The sequence below is a fragment of the Nerophis lumbriciformis genome, linkage group LG23 (genome assembly GCF_033978685.3).
Source record: "Nerophis lumbriciformis linkage group LG23, RoL_Nlum_v2.1, whole genome shotgun sequence".
In the NCBI taxonomy this organism is placed as follows: domain Eukaryota; kingdom Metazoa; phylum Chordata; class Actinopteri; order Syngnathiformes; family Syngnathidae; genus Nerophis; species Nerophis lumbriciformis.
Genome location: NC_084570.2, coordinates 36,745,752 through 36,771,660, shown reverse-complemented (window position 1 = coordinate 36,771,660; position 25,909 = coordinate 36,745,752). Strand labels below are relative to the sequence as shown.

General features: G+C 37.4%; 1 protein-coding gene across 2 annotated transcripts in view; it reads right to left on the bottom strand.

Moving 5' to 3' along the window:
• prex1 (phosphatidylinositol-3,4,5-trisphosphate-dependent Rac exchange factor 1) overlaps positions 1–25,909 on the bottom strand; it is a 245,354-nt gene that overhangs the window by 47,122 nt on the left and 172,323 nt on the right. For both annotated transcript variants that reach the window (XM_061985632.2, XM_061985633.2), the window contains exons 18-25: positions 24,133–24,281; positions 23,973–24,058; positions 15,469–15,608; positions 10,239–10,371; positions 7,360–7,535; positions 7,131–7,292; positions 6,860–7,070; positions 1,981–2,230 (exon numbers count right to left, since the gene is read on the bottom strand). In XM_061985632.2, the coding sequence (XP_061841616.1) occupies positions 1,981–2,230; positions 6,860–7,070; positions 7,131–7,292; positions 7,360–7,535; positions 10,239–10,371; positions 15,469–15,608; positions 23,973–24,058; positions 24,133–24,281 (1,307 nt within the window). The remainder of the gene's footprint in view (positions 1–1,980; positions 2,231–6,859; positions 7,071–7,130; positions 7,293–7,359; positions 7,536–10,238; positions 10,372–15,468; positions 15,609–23,972; positions 24,059–24,132; positions 24,282–25,909) is intronic.

Below are 25,909 nucleotides of genomic sequence, written 5' to 3'. Positions count from 1 at the left end.
CAGGCCTTTTTCCACACATTCTTTCACATAGGAGGCAGGCATTTTTCAGCCCCCCACTAGGGTGACAGGCATTTTTCTCGCCACCCCTAGGACACAGACATTTTTCACGGCCCCCTAGGGTGACAGGCATTTTTCACGCCCCGTAGGGTGATAGCCATTTTTTTACGCACTCTTCCACAAAGGGGGCAGACATTTTTCACGCCCCCTAGGGTGATAGGCATTTTTCCACGCACTCTTCCACAAAGGGGGCAGGAATTTCTCACGCCCGCCCAGGGTGAGCGGCATTTTTCACTCACCCATAGGGTGACAGGCATTTTTCACGCCCCCTAGTGTGACAGGCATTTTTCATGCCCCCCCCCCCTAGAGTGACAGGCATTTTTCTACGCACTCTTCTACAAAGGGGGCAGGCATTTTTCACGCCCGCCCAGGGTGACCGGCATTTTTCACTCACCCATAGGGTGACAGGCATTTTTCACTCCCCCTAGGGTGGCAGGCATTTTTCTACGCTCTCTTCCGCCTACGACACAGACATTTTTCACGCCCCCCACCTAGGGTGACAGGCCTTTTTCCACGCATTCTTTCACATAGGAGGCAGGCATTTTTCAGCCCCCCACTAGGGTGACAGGCATTTTTCTCGCCACCCCTAGGACACAGACATTTTTCACGGCCCCCTAGGGTGACAGGCATTTTTCACGCCCCGTAGGGTGATAGCCATTTTTTTACGCACTCTTCCACAAAGGGGGCAGACATTTTTCACGCCCCCTAGGGTGATAGGCATTTTTCCACGCACTCTTCCACAAAGGGGGCAGGAATTTCTCACGCCCGCCCAGGGTGAGCGGCATTTTTCACTCACCCATAGGGTGACAGGCATTTTTCACGCCCCCTAGTGTGACAGGCATTTTTCATGCCCCCCCCCCCCTAGAGTGACAGGCATTTTTCTACGCACTCTTCCACCTACGACACAGACATTTTTCACGCCCCCCCCCAGGGTGACAGGCATTTTTCTACGCATTCTTCCACATAGGAGGCAGGCATTTTTCACGCCCCCCCTAAGGTGAAAGTCATTTTCACGCCCCCCTAGGACACAGACATTTTTCACGACCCCCAACCCCTAGGACACAGACATTTTTCACGCCCTCCTAGGGTGACAGACATTTTTCACGCCCCCCAACCCCTTAGGACACAGACATTTTTCACACCCCCCTAGGGTGACAGACATTTTACATGCCTCCCCACCCCCCTAGGACACAGACATTTTTCACGCCCCCCTGTGGGGGACAAACATTTTTCTACATCCCTACTGCCCCCAAGGGACCGCCATATTTTCACGCACACCCAAGGGACCGCCATATTTTTAGAACTTTCACCTTCCACTGGGGACAACATTTTTCACACCACCATCGCAACCAAGGGACCGCCATTTTTTTCACGTCCCCGGAGGCGTCGGACATTCTACCCCCCTAAACCCCTCCCCTCCCCGCCACCACCCACCAACTCGGTGAAACACATTTTTTCTGCCCACCGCAGGTAACAGAACTTTTCACGCCCCCCCACAAGGTACATATTTTTTACCTTCCACTGGGAACAGACATTTTTCTACACCCCCGTCACCCCCAAGGCACAGCCATTTTTTTTATTATTGTCTTCACAAGGGTCATACATTTTTCTACCACCCTTCCCTCAACCCACACGCCCCCACACCGTAGACCCAGGGTGACAGACCTGTTTTCAAGCCCCTCGTTGTCCCGCTGACCCGTTGAGTGTCTCTGGCAGGAACTTTCTCTCCTCTCTATTCTTGCACCGCTCCATAAATATTTGGGCCCTAAGGAATGTACTTATTTGGCCAAACTGATGACATAATCCTGACAACTCCCAACATTTTCCCACATTTGTTTCCTTTTTCTAGAACGTCTGCTTGAGAACAGCCAGCAGTGTCCGAGTTTAGCCGAGAAGATCTAGACTAGAATAGCGAGGACTCACACGTCGATCTGAGCCACGTATTGCTTCATCTCCCTCACGGCCACGTCCAGCCGGCTGTACAGGTGAAGGTAGGCGTCCTGCGTCTCTGTGTCTTCCTGTTTGAGCAGGAAGCTCAAGCCGCCCTCTGTCGGGCCCTCCACTCCGTTGGGGGACTCCTCGCCGTCCTCGCCGTCCAAGCCCGTCGAATTCCAGGAGGGGGCGCCCATGCTGGTCACGCAGTGCTGCGTGTGTGACATGGGGTTCAACTGGGCTGGTGGGCAGAATAGGATTATTATTATTACTTTTTTAATCTCATTATTATTATTATCACTTTTTTATGATTATCATTGCTATTATTATGTTATTATTATTACTTTATTGTATTATTATTATTACTTTATTATAATTATCATTCTTATTATTATATTATTACTATTTTCTATTATCATTATTATGAATAAATTATTATTATTGTTTTATTATTAACATTCTTATTATTATATTATAACATTTTTAATATTATCATTCTTATTATATTATTACTTTTTTATTATTATCATTAATTATTATTATATTATTATTAGTACTTTTTTATTATTATCATGATATTATTTTTATTATTACTTTTTTATTATTATCATTATTATCATAATATTATTATTAATACTTTTTTTATTATTATCATTAGTATTATTATATTATTACTTTTTTAATATGATCATGATTACTATATTATTATCATTACTTTTTAATCATCAAGCGGTAGAAAATGGATGGATGGATCATTATTATTAGCATATTATTATTATAACTTTTTATTAATATTATTATTATATTATTAAAACTTTTTATTATTATAATTATTACATTATTATTATTTATATTATTATTATTGTTAGTTTTTTATATTATTATTATCATATTATCATATGATATATATTATCATCATCAATATTATTATTATTATTATTATTATCATTATTATTATTATTATTATTAATAATAATAATATAATTAATATTATGAGGCCTAGTAGATTATTAAGGTGGAGCACAGTAGAATGTGTTAAGTGGCAGCAGTGGTTCTTAATTTTTTTCTGTCATTCCCCCACAGGGTTTTTACACATTTTTCACATAGGGTACATGCATTTTTCACGCTCCCCCTAGGGACAGAGACATTTTTCTACGCATCTTTCACATAGGAGACATGCATTTTTCACACCCCACTTAGGGGCATGACATTTTTCTATGCAGTCTTCCACATAGGGGACATGCATTTTTCACGCCCCTCATAGGAGACAGACAATTTTCTATGCACTCTTCCACATTTGCATAATACATGCATTTTTCACCCTACCCCTAGGGGTCAGACATTTTATCATCCGCCCACAGGGGACAGACAAATTCCTATGCAGTCTTCCACATAGGGCACAGGCATTCTTCACGCCCCTCATAGGAGACAGACTATTTTCTATGCACTCGTTCGCATAGAAAACATGCATTTTTCACGCTCCCCCTTGGGTAAAGACATTTTTCTACGCTCTCCTCCACATAAGACAGAGGAATATTTCACAGACCACCGAGAGCACAGACAATTTTTCACGCTCCCCCTAGGGGACAGCCTTTTTCCCACACCCCCTTCCCCCTTGGGGGAAAGACATTTTTCTACACCACCACCCTCAGGGTACAGCCATTTTATTCACGTCCCTGTAGGAGTCGAATATATACTGTATATACATATATAAATATGAATATATATATAATGTATACACATATTATATTATTGCAATATAATGGATATATAATTAATAATTAATATAATTGGATAGAGTATTTTTAATGTTTGACTCCCACATTGTTTACTTCCGTGACGACCACCTTAAAGTTTTGTAATCAATTAGAAATATCAAGCAGCTAAAATGTGCCAAACATGGATAAGTGTGGAGAGTGTTTTGCATTTTTCCCATCATGCATTGCAATGGATTTAAATGGGTGTAATTTTGAGTTGTTTTTTTTACCGTGGTTGGACATTTTTTATAATATTCATAAAGTTCAGTGATCAGGTAGTGTTGTGTGTGACCGTGTGTGTTGACCACATTTTTTATTTTTCTTTGCGACATGACTAAGGAAGGTTGTTTGGATTGGGTCAAATAAGTATATGCTGTGCCGTGTTAGTTTCAAAATACAATTCGAGGTCGTTGACTGGATCTGCTCACGTCGTCCACAAAAGGGCAGCGATCAGACTGTGAGATATTTAAAAATGTGTTTTTAGAGATGTGTGGACACATGAGCGCCAACATCTGCTTGGAACAACTGCTGAGCAGATGTGAGACCAAAGCCTCCAGGAGACTGTCTAGACATCTTTCATGACACAACCACTGAGCACGGGGAGGAATGCAAAATGGTAAACAGAAAAGATGGCCGCCGACGGTGATGACGACTGCATTCCAGGGAAGACAATTTTGGAAACGTCTTTTCTAGAGCCATCACGCAATTCTCGCTACGAGTCTGAAATGTCCACTTTCCTTGAATGCAGCACCGTGACGACAATACAATACAGTGATGACATAATGCTGTGGCTGTAGGCGACCTCCTGATTACGTTATGAGAGCTTTATCTACCTCTACATATGCTTTACAATGTTGCTGATCCGCTGTAGGGCTGTGGCTGTAGGCAACCTCCAGAAGTATTTTTAGTTGTTGTATATGTTAACTGAACAAGATGGCGGTAGCTACTTTTAAACAATTAAAGCAACTTTATTTACCTCAGCATGCGCTTTAAAATTCCTGTGGTCGTATGTTATACTTGATGACCCAGCAGTTTGCTTCTTAACTGCTATTACAACATGGGTTCTGTTGATAACAATGGTAATAAATGACCATGTGATCAAAGTTTTCCCGCCCATTTTCTCATGCACTCCAAATGATTACTAAAGTTACAATTTTTTAAAATATGATTAATGTATAATATATATTACCAAAATATGATACAAATGCAACATAATATGAAAAATAGAAAATATTCAAATACATGTTATTAATATATATATATATATATATATATATATATATATATATATATATAAACAATTAAATTGATAGTATGATACATATATAATATACATTATAAAATATATAAACAATACAATTAAATTAACGGTATGATAAATATATACATTATACAAAACATCAATTATACAATTAAATGGATGATACACTATATGTATATTATTTAATATAGATTATTATAAAAATACTATACAATTAAATGAATAATATGATAAAAGTATGATATGTGTTATTATTAAAACATAAATGACACACTTAAATGAATAATACCATAAATGTGTAATATTATTAAATTTAAAAAATGATACAATTACATTTATAGTATATTTGTGCAATATGTAATATACATTATCATAAAAATATTAGACGTATACACAATTGAATTAATATTATGAGAATTAGTTAATACATATTTAATAAATTAAATCCAAATGATTATTCAAGTTAAAAAAATATTAAATATAAAATGTAATTAATATGATGAATGTATAATATATACATATAATATCAAAAATGTATAGATCATGAAACTAAATTAATAATTTCATATAAATACAACATATAATATAACAAATATAACACATTCAAATAAATGTTGTAAAAATATATGTTATATAATTAAATTGATAATATATTAAATACATAATATACATTATAAAATATACAAACAGTACAATTAAATTAACAGTATGATAAATGTGTAATATATAATATACATTATACAAAACAAAATATACAATTTAATGGAAAATACATGTATATTATTTAATATACATTATTATAAAAATATCACACAATAAATGAATCATATGATACAAGTACAATATATGTTATTATAAAAATATAAATGACACAATTAAATAAATAATACCATAAATGTGTATTATAAAATATTAATTAGAAAAATATAAATGATACAATTACATTTATAGTATATTTGTGCAATATATAATATACATTATCATTAAAATAATATACATATACACAATATATACAATTAAAATAATATTATGATACACATGTAATACAAATTTGATCAATTAAATCTAAATTATTAAAGTTAAAAATTTGAAATATAACATTGTATTAATATGATAAATGTATAATATATATATTATCAAAAATGTATAGATCATGAAACTAAATGAATAATTTGATTTAAATAAGACATATAATATAAAAAACCTGACATTCAAATAAAAGTTGTAAAAATATATGTATTATATAATTAAATTGATAATATGATACATACAGTATATAATATACATTATAAAATATATTAAAAAATGCAATTAAATTAACAGTATGATAAATGTCTAATACATAATATACATTATACAAAATATAAATTATACAATTTAATGGATTTCACTTGTATATTATATAATATAAATTATTATAAAAAATATCATACAATAAATGAATAATATATGTTAATATAAAATTATAAAGGAAACAATTAAATGAATAATACCATAAATGTGTAATATTATAAAAATATAAATGATACAATTACATTTATAGTACGATATTTGTGCAACATGTAATCTACATTATCACAAAAATAAATACATATATTCACAATAGATACAATTAAATTAATATTATGATAATTATGTAATAAATTAAATACATAAAAATATATAATATCATATAAAAATATATAATTTACATAAATAATTAAGATGTTATATTTAAATAGTTTCTCTCCAATTTTACCTGATTTTAATGAATATAAACTATAAACAGAGAATTAACACCATGTCAGGTTTTTTCCTTGCTGGATGAAACATTTGATCACATTTCCAACATGAACACTTGACAAAAGTGTACCTTGGTCCGGGTCCAGACCAAACAAGGAGTTCTTGCGCCCAAAACGGATGCTGAAGGTCCTGCCGGCCGAGGTAGCACTTTTGGGGTAGGAGACCTGCATGAGGTTGACGTGACAGTTGGTGGGCACAAAGTCCATGCAGCCCAGCGGGTGAGGTGGCACGCCGGCCTGCCTGAAGGTGGGCCAGGCTGTGTTCCGCAGCTCCAGGGAGAACTGAACAGAAAGCACGGTGATTACTTCCGCCGGCGAGCGCTATCTTGCTTTGGGAGGTACCTGCTGGTAGCTGCTGATGCGCCGTCGGATGCTGTCCAGCTTGGTGTCGCAGATGTGTCGGAACTCGTACTGGGGCATGGTGACCACCTTGTGGCTCTGGGAGATGAGCTGGCTGCAGTTGCTGACAAAGAGCCGGTCGTCGCCGCAAAAGGCCTCCAGGATCTGCCGACAGGGAGGAACTGTAGGAGGCGCTGTTTCCCACCAGCTGACAAACACCACGAGGCGCTACCTTGGCAGCCAGGCCGAAGCAGCCTTTGGGCTCCACCATCTTCTCCAGGACGTGACTCTTGATCCCCGCGGTGCTGACGTACTCGTAGAGGACGCCGTGCTCCAGGTGGACGTTGTCCACGGTCAAGTTGACCAGCGGCGTGTCGTCGGACAGTGACAGGCTTCTTAGTCGGTAATCTGTCCACAAAGACATGACCAAAATGTATTTAGGTTGATTATTATTTATTATCATTATATATATTTTATTATTACCATCGTTATTATCTATTTCCTTTTAATTGCTTTCATTATTTTGTCCATTGTTATTTTGAATGCTTGTAATTGAAATATTTTATATTTTTTATGTGGAGCACTCTGGAAACAGTTGGTTTGTTAATAGTACTATATTTATTTTCATTCATATATATATATATATATATATATATATATACATACATACATATATATATATATACATCAACATATATATATATATATATATATATATATACATTTACGTATATATATACATATATGTATATATATGTATACATACACATACATATATATGTGTGTGCGTGTGTGTATATACACACAGTATTTATATATATGTATACCAGTGACGTGCGGTCACTAGAGGCAGGTGAGGCCCCCCCATCATGGAAAGAAAAAAATTTAAAAAGAAAACAAATTAATTAAATTGTTATATGTATTCAGTGTTTATACTATAAAGTTATTTTCCATTTAACTTCACCAGTTTTCGATTATTTTTATTCAAAATCGCTGAATTTTCACATTTGCCGTTCAAATACTGAGAAGAGACGGTGATCAGCAGCCAGTTGAGGCACGTCACTCAGTTGTGCCTCAACATGGATTGCGGACTCGGCTAACTGCTGGCCTGCTGTGCAGTGAGACCATATTGCTATATGAACAATATTATACATTTCCATAGTTTAGTTAGCTGAGGTATATAATGTACAGTGTATTTTGTCAACAACTGTATGTGTGTAAAGTATTTCTTGTGCTGAGCAATCATAAAACTGCTGCGAAGACGCACTGTGTGAGGCTCGCAGTAATCCCGCCTCCTGGTGCCGGTTAATGCAACCCGCCGCAGACTGCACCCCCCGACGGGAGCGCCACACCAACCAAAGCCCACACCCAAACCCTCCACGTGCAAGACCAAATCCACCCAAAAAAAGTCACTTAACAAGAAGCCAAAAAGTGCAAAAACAACAATGCTCGCCCCGGAGGAGCCGTGAACGACTGCAGGTACACAACATTAGGTACACCTGCAGACTGCAGCACGGATTTCATATTTCATTCATTCACAACTCCTCCAACACGAACACCACTGTTCCCGTACTTATAAGTAAAGGTAAGACCATAATAACCTTTTTTTAATTAAATGTGCTTTTTTGTGTGCTACAGTTTGTATGTGTAACGTTAAAGTTAAGTTAAAGTAGCAATGATTGTCACACACACACTAGGTGTGGTGAAATTTGTCCTCTGCATTTGACTCATCCCTTGATCACCCCCTGGGAGGTGAGGGGAGCAGTGGGCAGCAGCGGCGCCGCGCCCGGGAATCATTTTTGGTGATTTAACCCCCAATTCCAACCCTTGATGCTAAATGTGCCAAGCAGGGAAGAATGCTGGTATGAGCTTTTAAACATAACCCGTTAACTGCTGCCAATCAAATGGTGAATAAGATACTCTTTAGGGTTCATATGTTTGTAAATCTGACTGTGATGAAGTCAGTGCCTCACCAGCCATCAACCTCACCGCACGTCACTGATGTATACATACACATACATATATATGTGTGTGCGTGTGTGTATATACACACAGTATTTATATACGTATATTTGTATTAATATATATTATTTATATATTTATAATTGTATTATTATACATAATTATTACTATTATGTTAATATTATTATTGTATCATTTTTTTCTATCATTATCATTATTTTTTATTATGATACTATATATACATATAGATACAGTGCACAGTATACAATTATACATTTTATTTTATTATTATTATAATTATTATTTTGTATTAATGTTAATATTTTATATATTGTTATTTTAAATACAGATAATTGATATACTTTATTTTGTTTTTTATGTGCAGCAATCTGGAAACTGTTAATAGTGCTACATTTATTTGTATTAATACATATAAATATAATATATATACAATTTTAGATTTTATTATGTATTATTATTATATTATATACATATATATTATTATTATTATTATTATTGTATTATTTTTTCTATCATTATAATTTTTAAATTAATTTTAGTATTTTATCAATTGTTATTTTAAACGATATATTGTATGTATGTATATATTCACATATATACAGTACATATGTATATAACATTTATATATTTATTATTTTATTATACATTTTATTGTATTATTATTATTATTTATTTTTAATTCATGTTATTATTTTATCTATTGTTATTTTAAATGCTTGTAATTGAAATATTTTCTATTGTTTTTTAATGTGCAGCACTCTGGAAACACTTTGTCAATAGTGCTATACAAATAATGTGGATTTGGATTTAGATTTTAAAATAATTTTGGCATCTACAAGGATGAAGTCCGACTTTAAACGCGTAATCTTCCGTCGCACTTTCCTCCACATTTCCTAACTTCCCAGGTTTTTTGAATGCAGCATTGCCACAATACATTCTCATCAAAGGTAGGATTTTTCAAAACAACCGTCTGGTCTTCCCATGGCGATATAATGCTGTTTGTACGTGGTACGGCTGTGGCTGTAGGCAACCGCCTGATGCAGATGATATATTGTTGACGTCACAAGATGGCAGCAGTCTCCTCTGAAGTATTATAAGTGATCATTGCGTGCATACAGCAATCCTCACCGGTTCCATTGGTGCCGTTCTCCTCCTCGTGGTCGGAGTCGTACTTCCTGAACGCGTCCTCCTCCTCCTCGGACGTGGTCTGCTTGTGCCGCAGCTCCTCCACATCTTCGAAGGTGCGGTAAACCCACCGACACTGCAGCCAAACATGAATATGTGCAAATATTTACCCATTTCATCACTTCTGACGGGGAACGGTCTACTGCAGTAGCGGGCTGCGGCCAGCAGAGGGTGCAGTGAATTAGAAAACAGAGTTCAAGTGGGGAAAAAAACATATTTATTTGATTTATTTCATATTGCATGCTGGACTGAGATTTTAGCTCCAGTTGGTTCGCGTGTTAAAATAAATATTGACAATTTGTTTTAGTTCGGCGCTCCAGGTTGCCATGGTTTTGATTTTAAATGCTTTGATGGAGGAAAACAGGACCATAAAATATTAGAATAAAATATACGATATGATATAAGGTCAAATGGTTTCGTTTTCAACAACAAAAACATCTTTTGAAAAGCGATATAATTATTATTATTGAATATTTATTTATTTTTATTTTGTTGTATTGAATTATTATTATTGGTTATTTTTATATATTTGTATTATTATTTCTTGTATCTATTTTATTATTATTTGTATTTACATTATAATAATTACTACATGTATTATTATTTATCTTATATGTATAACATAACATGTGTTATGTTTACTCTTATATTATCAATATTATTTATTTGTATTTCGTATTATTTTAATCCCCAGTTTTTAACAGAAAAAAACCCTCTAAACACAAATTCAGCAGAATTATGCATAAAAAAAACAATTACACATTTTATTTTGGTAGAAATACGCTGCGTCGGCCGAAAAATAACCCAATTACTTTGTGATGAAGATCTGGATAAAGGTGCAAAATATGATATATATTTTTTAACTCACTCTGACCTCAATGGACACGCCCACACTCATGATGGACACACCCACACTAATGATCTATGATGTCACCATCTGTCTGTTAGGTTAAACTCCTTTTATTGTTGTTCCTTGATGGGGGTCTGCTCTTTTTATATCTTTTTTATATTTATATATATCTTTCATACCAAGTCTTGTATGCATATATATATATATATATATATATATATATATATATATATATATATATATATATATATATATATATATATATATATATATATATATATATACACATATATATATATATCTTTTTTATTATTATTATTATTTTTTTTAAACAAATATGTTTTTTTCTAAAAAAATTTAAGTCATTCTTTTACATTTTCATGAAAAACATGTCATTATATTCAATTTAAATTTAAGGTATGTGTATATATTTTATGTATACATATTAACACATATTTATATGCACACACACACACGCACACATTATATATATATATATATATATATATATATATATATATACTGTATATACATATATATATATATACATACAAATACATATATATATACATACATATACATATATATATATATATATATATATATATATATATATATATATACATATATAAATATACATATATATATGCACACATACAGTATATATATATACATACATATGTGCACATATATACATAAATATACATACATATATAAATATACATATATAGACATACATATATATACATACACAGGTATATACGTATATAATAATAATAATAATAATACTTTTAGTTATGTTTGAATGGAGCCAGTCTCCACGGCAACACACGCTAACAGGAAGTGAGCGGTGCCAGGACCCTTTTTCGCTGGCGGTGGGACAGAAGTGTGACGTTTTTACGACACACAAGAAGCAAACTTTTGTTGGCTTTCTTCGTCTCTTTGCTCCACAGCCAATAAAAAACCTTCGCCAAATGAACCATCAAGAGGTCGTTCCTGAGGTTCACATATATACAAACCCCGTTTCCATATGAGTTGGGAAATTGTGTTAGATGTAAATATAAACGGAATACAATGATTTGCAAATCATTTTCAACCCATATTCAGTTGAATATGCTACAAAGACAACATATTTGATGTTCAAACTGATAAACAATTTTTTTGTGTGCAAATAATCATTAACTTTAGAATTTGATGCCAGCAACATGTGACAAAGAAGTTGGGAAAGGTGGCAATAAATATTGATAAAGTTGAGGAATGCTCATCAAACACTTATTTGGAACATCCCACAGGTGAACAGGCAAATTGGGAACAGGTGGGTGCCATGATTGGGTATAAAAGTAGATTCCACAAAATGCTCAGTCATTCACAAACAAGGATGGGGCGAGGGTCACCACTTTGTCAACAAATGCGAGAGCAAATTGTTGAACAGTTTAAGAAAAACCTTTCTCAACCAGCTATTGCAAGGAATTTAGGGATTTCAAAGTTGAAAAGCCAGCATGTGTGATGGTATGGTGGTGTATTAGTGCCCAGTGACGTGCGGTGAGGTTCATGGCTGGTGAGGCACTGACTTCATCACAGTCAGATTTACAAACATATGAACCCTAAAGAGTATCTTATTCACCATTTGATTGGCAGCAGTTAACGGGTTATGTTTAAAAGCTCATACCAGCATTCTTTACACATACAAACTGTAGCACACAAAAAAGCACATTTAATTAAAAAACGTTATTATGGTCTTACCTTTACTTATAAATGAAGTCCATGCGCCGCTCCTTCTGGACAAAAGCATCGATAACTTGTTTATAGAAGTCTTCCTTATCTTTCTTCAGTTTTAAAAGTCTCTCTGTCTCAATGGGAAGAAAGTCGTCCTTGATCGGTCCTGTTCCGACTGTATGTTTTGATTCTTTTCAGTGCTGAGAATGACCGCTCCACCGATGCTGTAGTAGCCGGAACAGTGAGCACTAGCTGGAGTAACTTTGTCGCCTCAGGAACAGTTTGGATGAGGTCCTTCTGGGCCAAAAAGCTGAGAAGCTGTCCAGGAGATTTACATTCATCCCTCACCATTTGTGAGCTATACAGTCCAAGAAGATCCGCCTTTAGTTGCACAAAGTCAAAGAATCTGGCATATTTTGACAGGCTCTGCAGTTTTGTGTCATCAAAATGTTTTGACATTTCACTGAATTTTGAACAATCAACCAAACCAAGGAAAGCCAGCTCACCAAAATGATCAAACCTAGCCTTCATTTGATAGCTTACAGTATGTCATCCAGAATGTTACAGAACAGCAATAGCATGCAAGAGTTCAACATAGTTGCTACGATTGGTAGAGCCTGTACATTCATCATTTCCAAGGAATGCCAGTTGCTGTTTGGCGAGGAAGCAGGTGACATTGATGAGGTCTTTTAAAATCTCTCGGTTCTCCTTTACCTTAGCATTGTGGGTGCTGATGTTGAGTCTTCGCTGTTCATCCAAAGCCAAGTCTATCCTGGACATCCCGAACGTTTTGAGCGCGATCTGGCTTTGAATGTGAGTGGTCGACCGCTCATGTTTGATGAGGCTTCTCTGCAAATTCTTCAGGTCACAATATCCCATCTGAGTCCAGACATTGTCACAAGACGAGAAAAGAAGACAGGAAAAGCAGGAAAGGCAGTTTCTTGCTGGATATCCACACAGCCAGCCTTTTCGTGTGTACCACGCCGTTTGAAAAGAACGGGTCTTCTGTCCCGAAGTCTGAAGCAAACCTATTAGCTCCGGCGTTGGTCTTCCTTTAATTATTACCTCCTGCTTCGATTGAAAGTCCAGTTTAGAAAATTGTTTTATTTTAGATATGTAATCCTCCATGTTAAAAGTCCAGGCGAGAGGAAAAAATAAACGATCGCTGCCGCTGCACTTGACTTGCTAACTGTAGCTTGTTGTCACTTATTCTGCAGCCGAGTAGTCGCAAGAATGATCCCTGGGATCACTAGCGCCCTCTACCACCATGAGGCGGGAGAACTGCGTGCCTCACCCACAAGAAATACGTTACACACATACAGTTGTTGACAAAATACACTGTACATTATATACCTCAGCTAACTAAACTATGGAAATGTATAATATAATTCATATAGCAATACGGTCTCACTGCTGACTTACCGCAAGTCTCTTCTCAGTATTTGAACAGCAAATGTGAAAATTCAGCGATTTTGAATACAAATAATGTAAAACTGGTGAAGTTAAATGGAAAATTATCTAAAACTGGTGAAGTTGAATGGAAAATAACTTTATAGTATAATCACTGGATACATATAACAATTGTATTAATTTTTTTTCTTTTTAAATTTTTTTTCTTTCCGTGATGGCACGTGAGGCACTGCCTTACCTGCCTCCCCTGACTGCACGACACTGTTAGTGCCCAAGACATGGGTAACTTACACATCTGTGAAGGCGCCATTAATGCTGAAAGGTACATACAGGTTTTGGAGCAACATATGTTGCCATCCAAGCAACGTTACCATGGACGCCCCTGCTTATTTCAGCAAGACAATGCCAAGCCACGTGTTACATCAACGTGGCTTCATAGTAAATGAGTGCGGGTACTAGACTGGCCTGCCTGTAGTCCAGACCTGTCTCTTATTGAAAATGTGTGGCGCATTATGAAGCCTAAAATACCACAACGGAGACACCCGGACTGTTGAACAACTTAAGCTGTACATCAAGCAAGAATGGGAAAGAATTCCACCTGAGAAGCTTAGAAAATGTGCCTCCTCAGTTCCCAAACGTTTACTGAGTGTTGTTAAAAGGAAAGGCCATGTAACACAGTGGTGAACATGCCCTTTCCCAACTACTTTGGCACGTGTTGCAGCCATGAAATTCTAAGTTAAATATTATTTGCAAAAAAAAATTAAGTTTATGAGTTTAAACATCAAATATCTTGTCTTTGTAGTGCATTCAATTGAATATGGGTTGAAAAGGAATTGCAAATCATTGTATTCCGTTTATATTTACATCTAACACAATTTCCCAACTCATATTGAAACGGAGTTTGTACATACATACACATATATATACATACACATATACATACATACACATATATATACATACACATATATATACATACATATGTATATACATATATGTGTCAGGATGTCCCTAGTGTGCTTCATAGTTATGCTGCTAGGTTTGGAAAAACATACATACATATAAATATATAGCAGCAGTTTTCCATAACTTTATCATCAGCAGATGATTTACTCATACGTACAGTATTTGGAAAATAAATAATTTTGTGTTAGTGAGTGTGTGTGTGTGTGCGTGTGTGTGTGTGGGTGTTCTCACCACTTGAGGATGGCGGAGGTGTGTGTGTTGCGCACTAAAGTGTTCCAGGACGTCTTGGTGGTCGCCGCCATTGACATTGTTGCCGTTGACCTTCAGGATGACCTGACCGGGCTGAAGCCCCGCCCCCGCCGCCTCCCAGCCTGTGTGCGTGCAAACAGGAGAGGTCAATGGTCAGATGGGGGGCCTCTTGAGTCACACAATCACCCGACCACACAGGGCCCTGGAGTGGACACCCCACAGGGACACTAGTTTTTCATTATTATTATTATTATTAATAGAGATGTTCGATAATATCGGCCTGCCGATATTATCGGCCGATAAATGCTTTAAAATGTAATATCGGAAATTATCGGTATCGTTTTTTTTTTTATCGGTATCGTTTTTTGTTTTTTTATTAAATCAACATAAAAAACACAAGATACACTTACAGTTAGTGCACCAACCCAAAAAACCTTCCTCCCCCATTTACACTCATTCACACTCATTCACACAAAAGGGTTGTTTCTTTCTGTTATTAATATTCTGGTTCCTACATTATATATCAATATATATCAATACAGTCTGCAAGGGATACAGTCCGTAAGCACACATGATTGTGCGTGCTGCTGGTCCACTAATAGTACTAACCTTTAACAGTTTTTAAATCATTTATCTTATTTTATTTTATTATTATTTTTAAAAAGGACCTTATCTTCACCATAAATAAATCAATCAATCAATCAATCAATCGTATGTATTCAATTAAAAAAAGTTTAAGTCCTACATTTAAAAAGTAAAAGAAATATAAGAAAAAATAATTCACATTTTCGAGGGACAGTTTATTCTAAAAATAAAACAAAAGTTGAAATACACATATATACTGTATATACATATTAATTTGATACATATATTTTTTTAAGTGTGTGTATTTTAGTTAGTGACAGATTGTTTGGTAAACGTATAGCATGTTCTATATGTTATAGTTATTTGAATGACTCTTACCATAATATGTTACGTTAACATACCAGGCATGTTCTCAGTTGGTTATTTATGCCTCATATAACGTACACTTATTCAGCCTGTTGTTCACTATTCTTTATTTATTTTAAATTGCCTTTCAAATGTCTATTCTTGGTGTTGGGTTTTATCAAGTAAATTTCCCCAAAAAATGCTACTTATACTCCAGTGCGACTTATATATGTTTTTTTCCTTCTTTATTATGCATTTTTGGCAGGTGCAACTTATACTCCGGAGCGACTTATACTCCGAAAAATACGGTACATACATATATGTATGTATATATATCATTTTAGGTTGAATATCATTTGAGTAAAAATAGTAAAATATACTGCATATTATAGCAATAAAGTACAATTTATATGAATACATATATGTATATAAATATATACACATATATGTATATACATATATACACATATATGTGGATACATATATCCACATATATATACACACACACATATATATATATATATATATATATATATATATATATATATATATATATATATATGTATGTATGTATGTATGTATGTATGTATGTATGTATGTATGTGTGTATATATATATATATATATATATATATATATATATATATATATATATATATATATATATATATATATATATATATATATATATATATATATATATATGTATATATATTTTAATTACAGCAAGGTGGTCTTGCCGCTGGGCCTTAGGCCTGTCGCACCTCCACCGGTGCCTGTGGTGGACTGTGCATGGCAGGGACGTCCTCTTCCCTGAGGCAGGCCTAAACCTGACCGCATACCAGAAAAGGTTTTGCTGCAGGGTCTTCAGCTGGGGACCACCTCTCATTGATGTTTTGCCCCTTAGCCCAGAACATCTCCCGGTGGCGGGGCAGTGAACAGGGACGTCTCCCTGACACCCCCTGCAGCAAAACCTACTTGGATACTGCTCCCCAAGCCTTGTCGCGTCGTTTGAACCAGAGCCAGTGGCTAGCTTTTTCTGCTACTTCTGAGAGCTCCTTGGTGGATCTGCTCAGGGTGGCTCCACGTAGTCCCAGGTCCTTGAGCAGACGTGATGTTGATCTGCCCACAAAGCCTCTGGCTCCCACCTCCACCGGATACAGTCTCACCCTCCATCCACTTTCTCTGCAGTCCGCGACCAGGTCTGCATACTTTGCCTTCTTTCTCTCGTAGGCAGCTTCCAGTCCCTCCTCCCATGGCACTGTCAGCTCAATCAGTACTACTGACTTCAGAGCTGCAGACCACAGCACAACATCTGGTGCTGCATATCTCCTGTGGAAACTGGAGCTGCCTGCCCAGGTCCACTTCCATCTTCCACGCCGCCCCTGGTGTTAATAGCTTGGCGGGTGTTCTCTTGCTGGAATGTGTCGCAGGTTCCCCCTGCCTTAGGAAGTGGATCCTGCATTGGCTTTCTGCTGGACTCTGTTTGTTTGCCTCCTGCCGACTTTTCTCCAGCACCTCTGCCAGCTTGCTGAGCACTTGGTCGTGCCGCCATCTGAGCCGACCCTGTGTCAGCGCCATTTTGCAACCTGACAGAACGTGCTGGAGTGAGGCATTGATGGTCCCGCAGAGGTCGCAGGATTGCTCTGTGCCAAGCCATTGGTGGAGGTTTTTTGGGCTCGGGAGGGTGTCATATGTTGCCCTGATGAGGAAACTGAGCCGAGCCTGTGGCAGTTTCCAGAAATCTGCCCAGCTGATTGCTCGGTTCGAGACACCCTCCCAAGTTGTCCACCTCCCCTGCTGCCCCTGTGCCACAGACCTTACTCTGAGCTCCTCCTGTTCAATCCTGGTGACCTCAGCAACAACAAGGTCCTTCCTCTCTTTCCTGCCTGCCTTGGACCATAGGATGGGTGGATCACTCCATCCAAGGCCTGCCCGGCCTGTCTGGACCATGCCCACGACTTCTTGATGTTGCAGTCTCCCCATCGCCTTCTGGACTTCCTCCTTTGCCCTCCACTTCCTTCCAGTCTCGACTCTGGCCTTTGCATCCGCCACCGCCCTGTCGGAGGAGTCCCTTAGCTCCATCACCAGTCTTGCCTTCTCCTGCCTGTAGCCCAGGGTGATAGATTTCAGGGGTAGCTGGAGTGAGTTCCATCCATACAGGCCAGCAGCTGAGAAGCACCGTGGCAGGCCAAGCCATTTTCGGATGAAAGAGTTGGCTTTTGCTTCCATCCGGCTTACGGCTGATGACGTGACTTCACACAGCTTCAGAGGCCACATCATCCTTGGGTACAGGGTGAAGTGGTAACACCACACCTTGTACTTCCCAGGTAGCTGGCCTGCATCGATCTTGGACAGGCCCTCCGAAAGCTGCTGGAGGATGATTTTTCCCATGTCCTTGTCTGAGAGATCAGGTGTATATAGCCTTCCCAGGCTTCGGATGGGCTGATCCACGATGCGTGGGATGTCTTCTCCGCTGATGGTGAAGGTGACTCTGTCGTTCCTCTTCCCCTTTCGCATTGAGAGGCTCCTTGACTTCTGAGGCTTGAACTTCATCCTGGCCCAGGTGATCAGCTCATCCAGCCTCTTAAGTAGCCTGGATGTGCATGGGGCGGTTCGTAGCAGGCAGGTGATGTCGTCCATATAGCTCCTTAGGGGCGGGAGCCTCTGGCCTGCGGGCAGCCGGACGCCACCCACCACCTGCCTTGCCCCGATCAGGATGACCTCGAAAGCTGCCACGAAGAGGATGGGGGAAATTGAGCATCCCATTGCGATCCCTACCTCCAGTTGTTGCCAGCCAGTGGTCACCTTCTTCAGTGCAAAGCACATGTGCATGTCCTGGAAGTAGATCTTGATCATGGTCCTGATGTTATCTGGTATGTAGAAGAATTCCATGGCATAGTCTACGAGCAGGTGTGGCACTGACCCATAGGCATTGGCTAGATCTAACCATATGACGTGCAGATCTTTCTTCTCCCTCTTAGTGGTCTGGATCTGTTCCCAAATCATAGAAGCATGCTCTACGCAACCAGGAAAACCTGGAACCCCGGCTTTCTGGCAGCTGGTGTCAATGCAGCTGTTCTCCGTGAGGTAGGTAGTCATTCTTCTCGCCATCACAGAAAAGAAGACTTTTCCCTCCACATTTAGTAGGGCTATGCTCCTGAACTGCTCGATGGTCTTAGCGTTCTGTTGTTTGGGAATAGAAACTGCCACTGCCCTCTGCCACTCGGATGGTATGGTCTGCTTAGTCCAGGCAATTCTCATCAGGGTCCATAACAGCTTCAACACTCCTGGGCAGTTCTTATACAGCCTGTACGGTATTCCATTCGGGCCTGGTGTTGAAGCAGATCTTGCCCGCTGGATCACCTGCCTGACCTCGCTGAGCTTGGGTGGTGATGTATCAAACAGGGCTGATGGTTCTGAGGGTCTGGGCACATACCCTGGGGAGCCTAGCGGGTTGTTCCTTGCTGGGTCACTGTACTGAGTGCGGATGTGCTCCTCCAGTATATATATATATGTGTATTAGAGATGCGCGGTTTGCGGACACAACCGCGGAGTCCGCGGATTATCCGCGGATCGGGCGGATGAAATTTAAAAAAAAAAGATTTTATCCGCTCGCGGGTCGGGTCGGGTGGATTAATTAGATATATATATATATATATATTTTTTTTTTTTTTTTTTTTGCGGGTGGCAGTTAAACCAATTCGGAAATATATATACATAGTTAAATGTTGTTACCCACATACGAAAAACGAGCAGGCACCTGCTGCATATGCCACAACAGAAGAAAAAAAAAGAAAAGAGATGGACACTTTTACGGAGCGGAGAAGGGACGCCTCGCCGGGGTCCGGGACCGAGGCCCCTTCCCCTGAGAGGGCCCCACCGGGAGTCGTAGCTGAGGCGATCCGCGAGAAGGGCCCGACGCACGTCCAGGGTCACTACCGCGCCCACCGCACCGACACCCCGCTTCGTCCGCCTTCGCCGCGGCCGGCGTCACGCGCAGCAGGTAAGCAGCTTACCTGCCCGCCACCCCCGTGGCCGGGGGCTCGTAACAGGGGTCACTCCGCGCGCTCCGCCCGCGCAGCTTACCTGCCCGCCACCCCTGTTGCCGGGGGCGCGTAACAGGGGTCACTCCGCGCGCAGTGCGCTCACGAAAGGGGTGGGGCTCACCCTGGTTGATATAGACAGCAGGACGGTGGCCATGGAAGTCGGAACCCGCTAAGGAGTGTGTAACAACCCACCTGCCGAATCAACTAGCCCTGAAAATGGATGGCGCTGGAGCGTCGGGCCCATATACCCGGCCGTCGCCGGCAGCGAGACGCGCTTGGAGGTGCGCTCAGCGCGGCTCCCATATGATTGCGGACTGGTGTGCGTCTGGGTCGTGACAGCGTGGCACGCGAAAGTCTGTGCTGCGTTGGATCAGTCTCCTTTCTTTAACAGGCAAAAGCTTTATAACCTCAGTGAGGTTATAAAGCTTGCGCACCAAACACGAAGCAAGGCCATGGTGCAGGAGAACAAAGGACTTCTTTCATTTAAGGTTTGTGATAAACCATCAAACTCATTCGTTAAAAGGACTCTATAGTAATATAAAGCGAATTTTTCTGGACATTATCATGCAAGAAAAGTTTATTTTTGGGACCGCGATCACCGCGTAATGATTTTTAAAGGTTGCATGACAAACATTTAACTGTCCCATGTGATCAGCCAGTGCGATTGGAAATCCATGCTCAATTATTGCCTCCGTAAATAAAACTTCGGCATTTATCACATCCAAAGAATCTGTTTGGGCGACGAAAAACGTTGAAAGTTTTCCACTTGTATCGCTAGCAACGGCATTAGACTTGTGTTTTTTTGTCCCAACGTGGTCTTTTACATCGCTAATTCCTCCGTGTCCGATCGAAAAATCTTGTCTGCACAAGGTGCAATTCGCGTAGTTTTCACCCTTTTTTTTTTTTTAATTAATGAAAAACCCGGAATAGGTTGATGAAAACCGTACGAATTACGGGAAAACCGGAGTAGTTGGCAGGCTCACTAATGCCTTGCATCATCTATATTAGATCGGGCGGATGGCGGGCGGGTGCAGTTCTGATCAAACGTTACATCGGGTGGATGGCGGATGGTTGACGACTTTCTGACGCGGTTGCGGATGAAATAAATTGCCTATCCACGCATCTCTAATGTGTGTATATATATATATATATATATATATATATATATATATACATACACACATACACACCTATGTATATACTTTTGGGGTAAATAATAAATAAATATATTTATGAGTAAAAAAATATTTAAAAAATTACATAACAATATAGAAAAAATGTTGAATTTCCTAAAGAAAAAGGGCATACATTTTCTAGACAAAAAGTTGTGTATAATAATTACAAATTCCATTTTCGAGCTGATTTTTATTTTTAATTAATAAATTACAAAAAGTCATATTTTCCAGGCAAACAAAGTTAGATTTTTTATTTTATTTTTTTATGTAAATTTAGTCTTTTTTTTTTTTTTTTTGAGGAACAGAACATTTTCTAGAAAAGGTATATATTAATACATATTTCTTTAGACAAATCATGCAAAAAGAAGCATGCACATTTTCTCATTAAAATGAAAAAGGTTGAACTTGTTTACATGTTTTTGAGAGGAAAAACATGTAAATAACAGTCACATTGTCATTATTATTATTATCATTCTCATTATTTATGGGCACATTCACCAAGCGTACAAAGTACAGAGGTATAAACAAGAAGAACACCTTTAGAATTGTCTGCTTTGTTTGTACATTATGAGCATTGAGCTGTTTTATGTTGGGTTTCATGAAAGAAAAAACTAATTGTTGTTTTGCACTTGTGATCAAAGTTGAAGTGTGCAGGAAATGACATCATTACAACAGTTTTGGGGGTTTTGAACTTTGACCCTTGTACAGGTGGTCATAAAAAAACAATAAAAGCTTGTTAAGAGCAGAAAAAGTAACAGGTGGTCACGGGCTAATGTTACCTCATCTCTGCCTTGCAGGCACAATTTTTTTGACACTAAAAACGATTTCAAAGCACAAAGCCGCTCTGATGTTGTCGCCCCAAGGACACACTCGCTGAAATAGGAGCACAAATATGGAAACCTAACGGTCAGATCATTAAAAATCATTGAATTGAGGAAATGTACATTTATCTGCTCTGCAGCAAGTATAGTATATAAACATTTATCTGCATATTTTAGAGACTATGTTTTTATTTAGTCAGCATGCTAAGAAAAAAAACGACTATTTGTATGAATTTAGTGGTGAAAAAGATAAAAAAGTATTCTTTTTTTTTCTCCAGGATTTGTTAAGAAAAAGAAAAAACATGGGGGAATTAATAACTATCAAGAAAAAAATCATGTGTCAAATCGCACATTAAAAAAATATATATTTGTAAGACAAATGTTCTTATTTAAAAGAAAATTGTGGAATTTTCAGAATTCAAAGAATATTCTGATGAAAACGATCTCATAAATCTTTCAGGAAAAAAACATTTTTGAGAAAAGATTTAATAAAAATTGTAAAAACACTAGATTTTTGAGAATTCCTTTTAAGTCATGCACTGTAAAAAAAGAACTGTACAATTTACAGTAGACAAAATGGCAGTTCAGTTGCCAGATTTTTCCACTGAAAATAACAGTGGTACACTTTTTTTCAATATATATATATATGCTGGAACTAACAGTGCCTTGGGAGGAGCGGATTGAGGAAGCCAACGAAAGGAAACGTGCCAAGTATCAGGAGCTGGTGGAGGACTGCAGGGGCAGGGGCTGGAGGACTTTCTATGAGCCAATAGAAGTTGGTTGCCGTGGTTTTGCAGGACGCTCCCTCTGCAAAGTGCTTGGCCGATTGGGAGTCAAAGGGGCGGCCAAAAGGAGGGCCATTCAATCCGCAAGTGAAGCGGCAGAGAAAGCCACGAGGTGGTTGTGGCTGAAAAGGGCAGATTCGTGGGTTGCTACTGGGACACAAGCAGGGACTTGATCACCCCGGCTGGGTCGCCTGGATGAGGGTGTCTGATGTTGCGAGACCCAAAACACCCGATGAATTCAGGATACATCACTGATGATGTGTCCCAGTGCATCCAGGAGATGTATCTTTCAAGTATATATATATATATATATATATATATATATATATATATATATATATATATATATATATATATATATATATTTAAGTCATGCTTTTACATTTTCATGAAAAAGAGGTCATTATATTTAATGTAGATGTAAATAAAATAAATATTTAAAATACATTTTAAAATAAATATATATAATTTAAGTAATAATACAATATTTTTTAAAAGAAACTAGATTTTGGGGGGGAAAAATTTGTCATGTTTTTCAGAATTTTTTTTATTTTGCAGAAACAAAATTGGGGTCAAATTATTATGATGTATATTTTTTGACCTTCTTCCTAATGTTGTGGATGACAAAGTGATCTTTGGACAAGCGAGGGCTGTGTTTCTACCATGAAACACTCGTGTGGAAGGGTATGTCATCCTGCAACAAAACCTGCCAGGACGTGTCGCTCACCTTTTCTTACAGCGTGGACGTGAGGAGGGGCGGAGCCAGCGAGTCTGAAGGACAGCTCGTCTGGGTTGTCAGGGACCTTCACCATCCTGAGTGACAGACCCACGCTTAGACCACGGAACACTTTGTGTGTGTGTGTGTGTGTATGTGTGTGTTGACTCACTCCTTGGCCTTGGTGGCGACCAGCAGACGCAGGGATCGTCGCATGCAGAAGGCCTGGTGGATCATGGCCTCCACCTCAGAAAAAGGTCTGAGGAACAACAAATCCTCGTTGATGGTGTGAATTTTCCTGCCCGCCTGCAGACCTGCCATCTGCACGCACACACACATTATTATTAGGATTAATATCAATTGGTCCAACAGAACTTTATGTCAGTGATTTTTAAAAGTACAGTCTGGGGGGGGGGGCTCAATTTGAGGCCAGGAAAAAAAACACAATAGTACATATGAACACAAAATCTCAATTAGGACGCTAAAATGTTGTGTAGCGTAGCTTGATTAGCTTTGTTATTGAGAAATATTTTTTTAAAGTTTTTGTAGAAAAATAGGATTTTTTTTGTATTTTTCTCAAACAATGTCCTTCGAACAAAGTTGCGAAAAAAGTAAAATTTCTTAAAAAAAAAAAAGAATATTCATGTTCCTCACTTTTTTCTTTGCTTTTATCATATAAATATCACCTATAACATTGAGTTTTACTCAATTATGTATTCCCTAAAGATGACTTCTTCCTATTAAAAATGTTTTTAATTATAAAGAAAAAATAATAAAATTGTATTTCTTAAAACAAAGGATTTTTAGGTAAAATTATTTTCCTTAAAACAAAGTTTCATTCTGTAAATTATTTTTTACATTTATACCTAAAAAAATATATGCCTTTTTTGTATTACTTTAGACATTTTTCTTTAAAAAAAAGTTTCGAAAAAAGTTGTATTTCTTGAAAATAAATATTATTTATTTTCACCAGTTTTTTCTTGTTTTTATTATATGAATATTAATACAGCATTGAGGCTTAGTCAATTATTAATTCCCTAAAGATTACTGTTTTCTATTAAAAAAAAAATATTGAAAATATGAAGAGACATTTTCAAGACATGTTAAATAAAATGTCTTTAAAACAAAACCGAGTTTTGTGAAAATATTAACTCATTTACTTTTTTCTCTTAAGAAATATGACTTTTTGTTCAATATTTAAAAACATTATTTGTGTTATCTCTGCCAGAATCCACTACTATATACTAGAACCAACATTAAGATACAGTAGCATAATAGGCTCAAATAATCATTAAAAACAAGGCAGATGTTTGATTTAACAAGTAAATTATATATTTTTGGCCACTGTAATGTTACTCACAGTTTGAACAGTAACACTGTGTATGAATATTTAATTGAGTGATTCTTTGGCGTACCACTAGATGGAGCCTGCGTACTACGAGTGGTAGAATCACCACATTACCCTTGAAAAAAAAAAATCCTAAATTATACAATATACTTTTTTAAACTGCCATCAAAATATTTTACTTTTTTGTATTTTATAAAAAAAAAAAATCCTAAAATAAAGTTTCATTCCGTGAAAATAAATATTTTTTTTTCATCAGACTTTTTTTGTATTTCTTCAAACATTTTTTTTCAAATGTTTATTTTCTTCAAAATATTTATTTATTTTCCTCACTTTTTTAAGCTGTTTTTATGACATAAATATGAATTAATTAATTTATTATTGTTTATTTATTAATTAATGATTAATATTATCTAAAATAGAAAGAAACATTTTAAAGAATATTCTCTTTCTTGTACCATTTTAAAACAAAACAGAATTTTGTGATATGTGAATATTAACTTATTTATGGTTTTCTCTTGAGGAATACCACTTTTTGTTAAATATTTAAAAACATCATTGTGTTATCTCTGCCAGAATGTACTACTGAACCAACATTAGGATA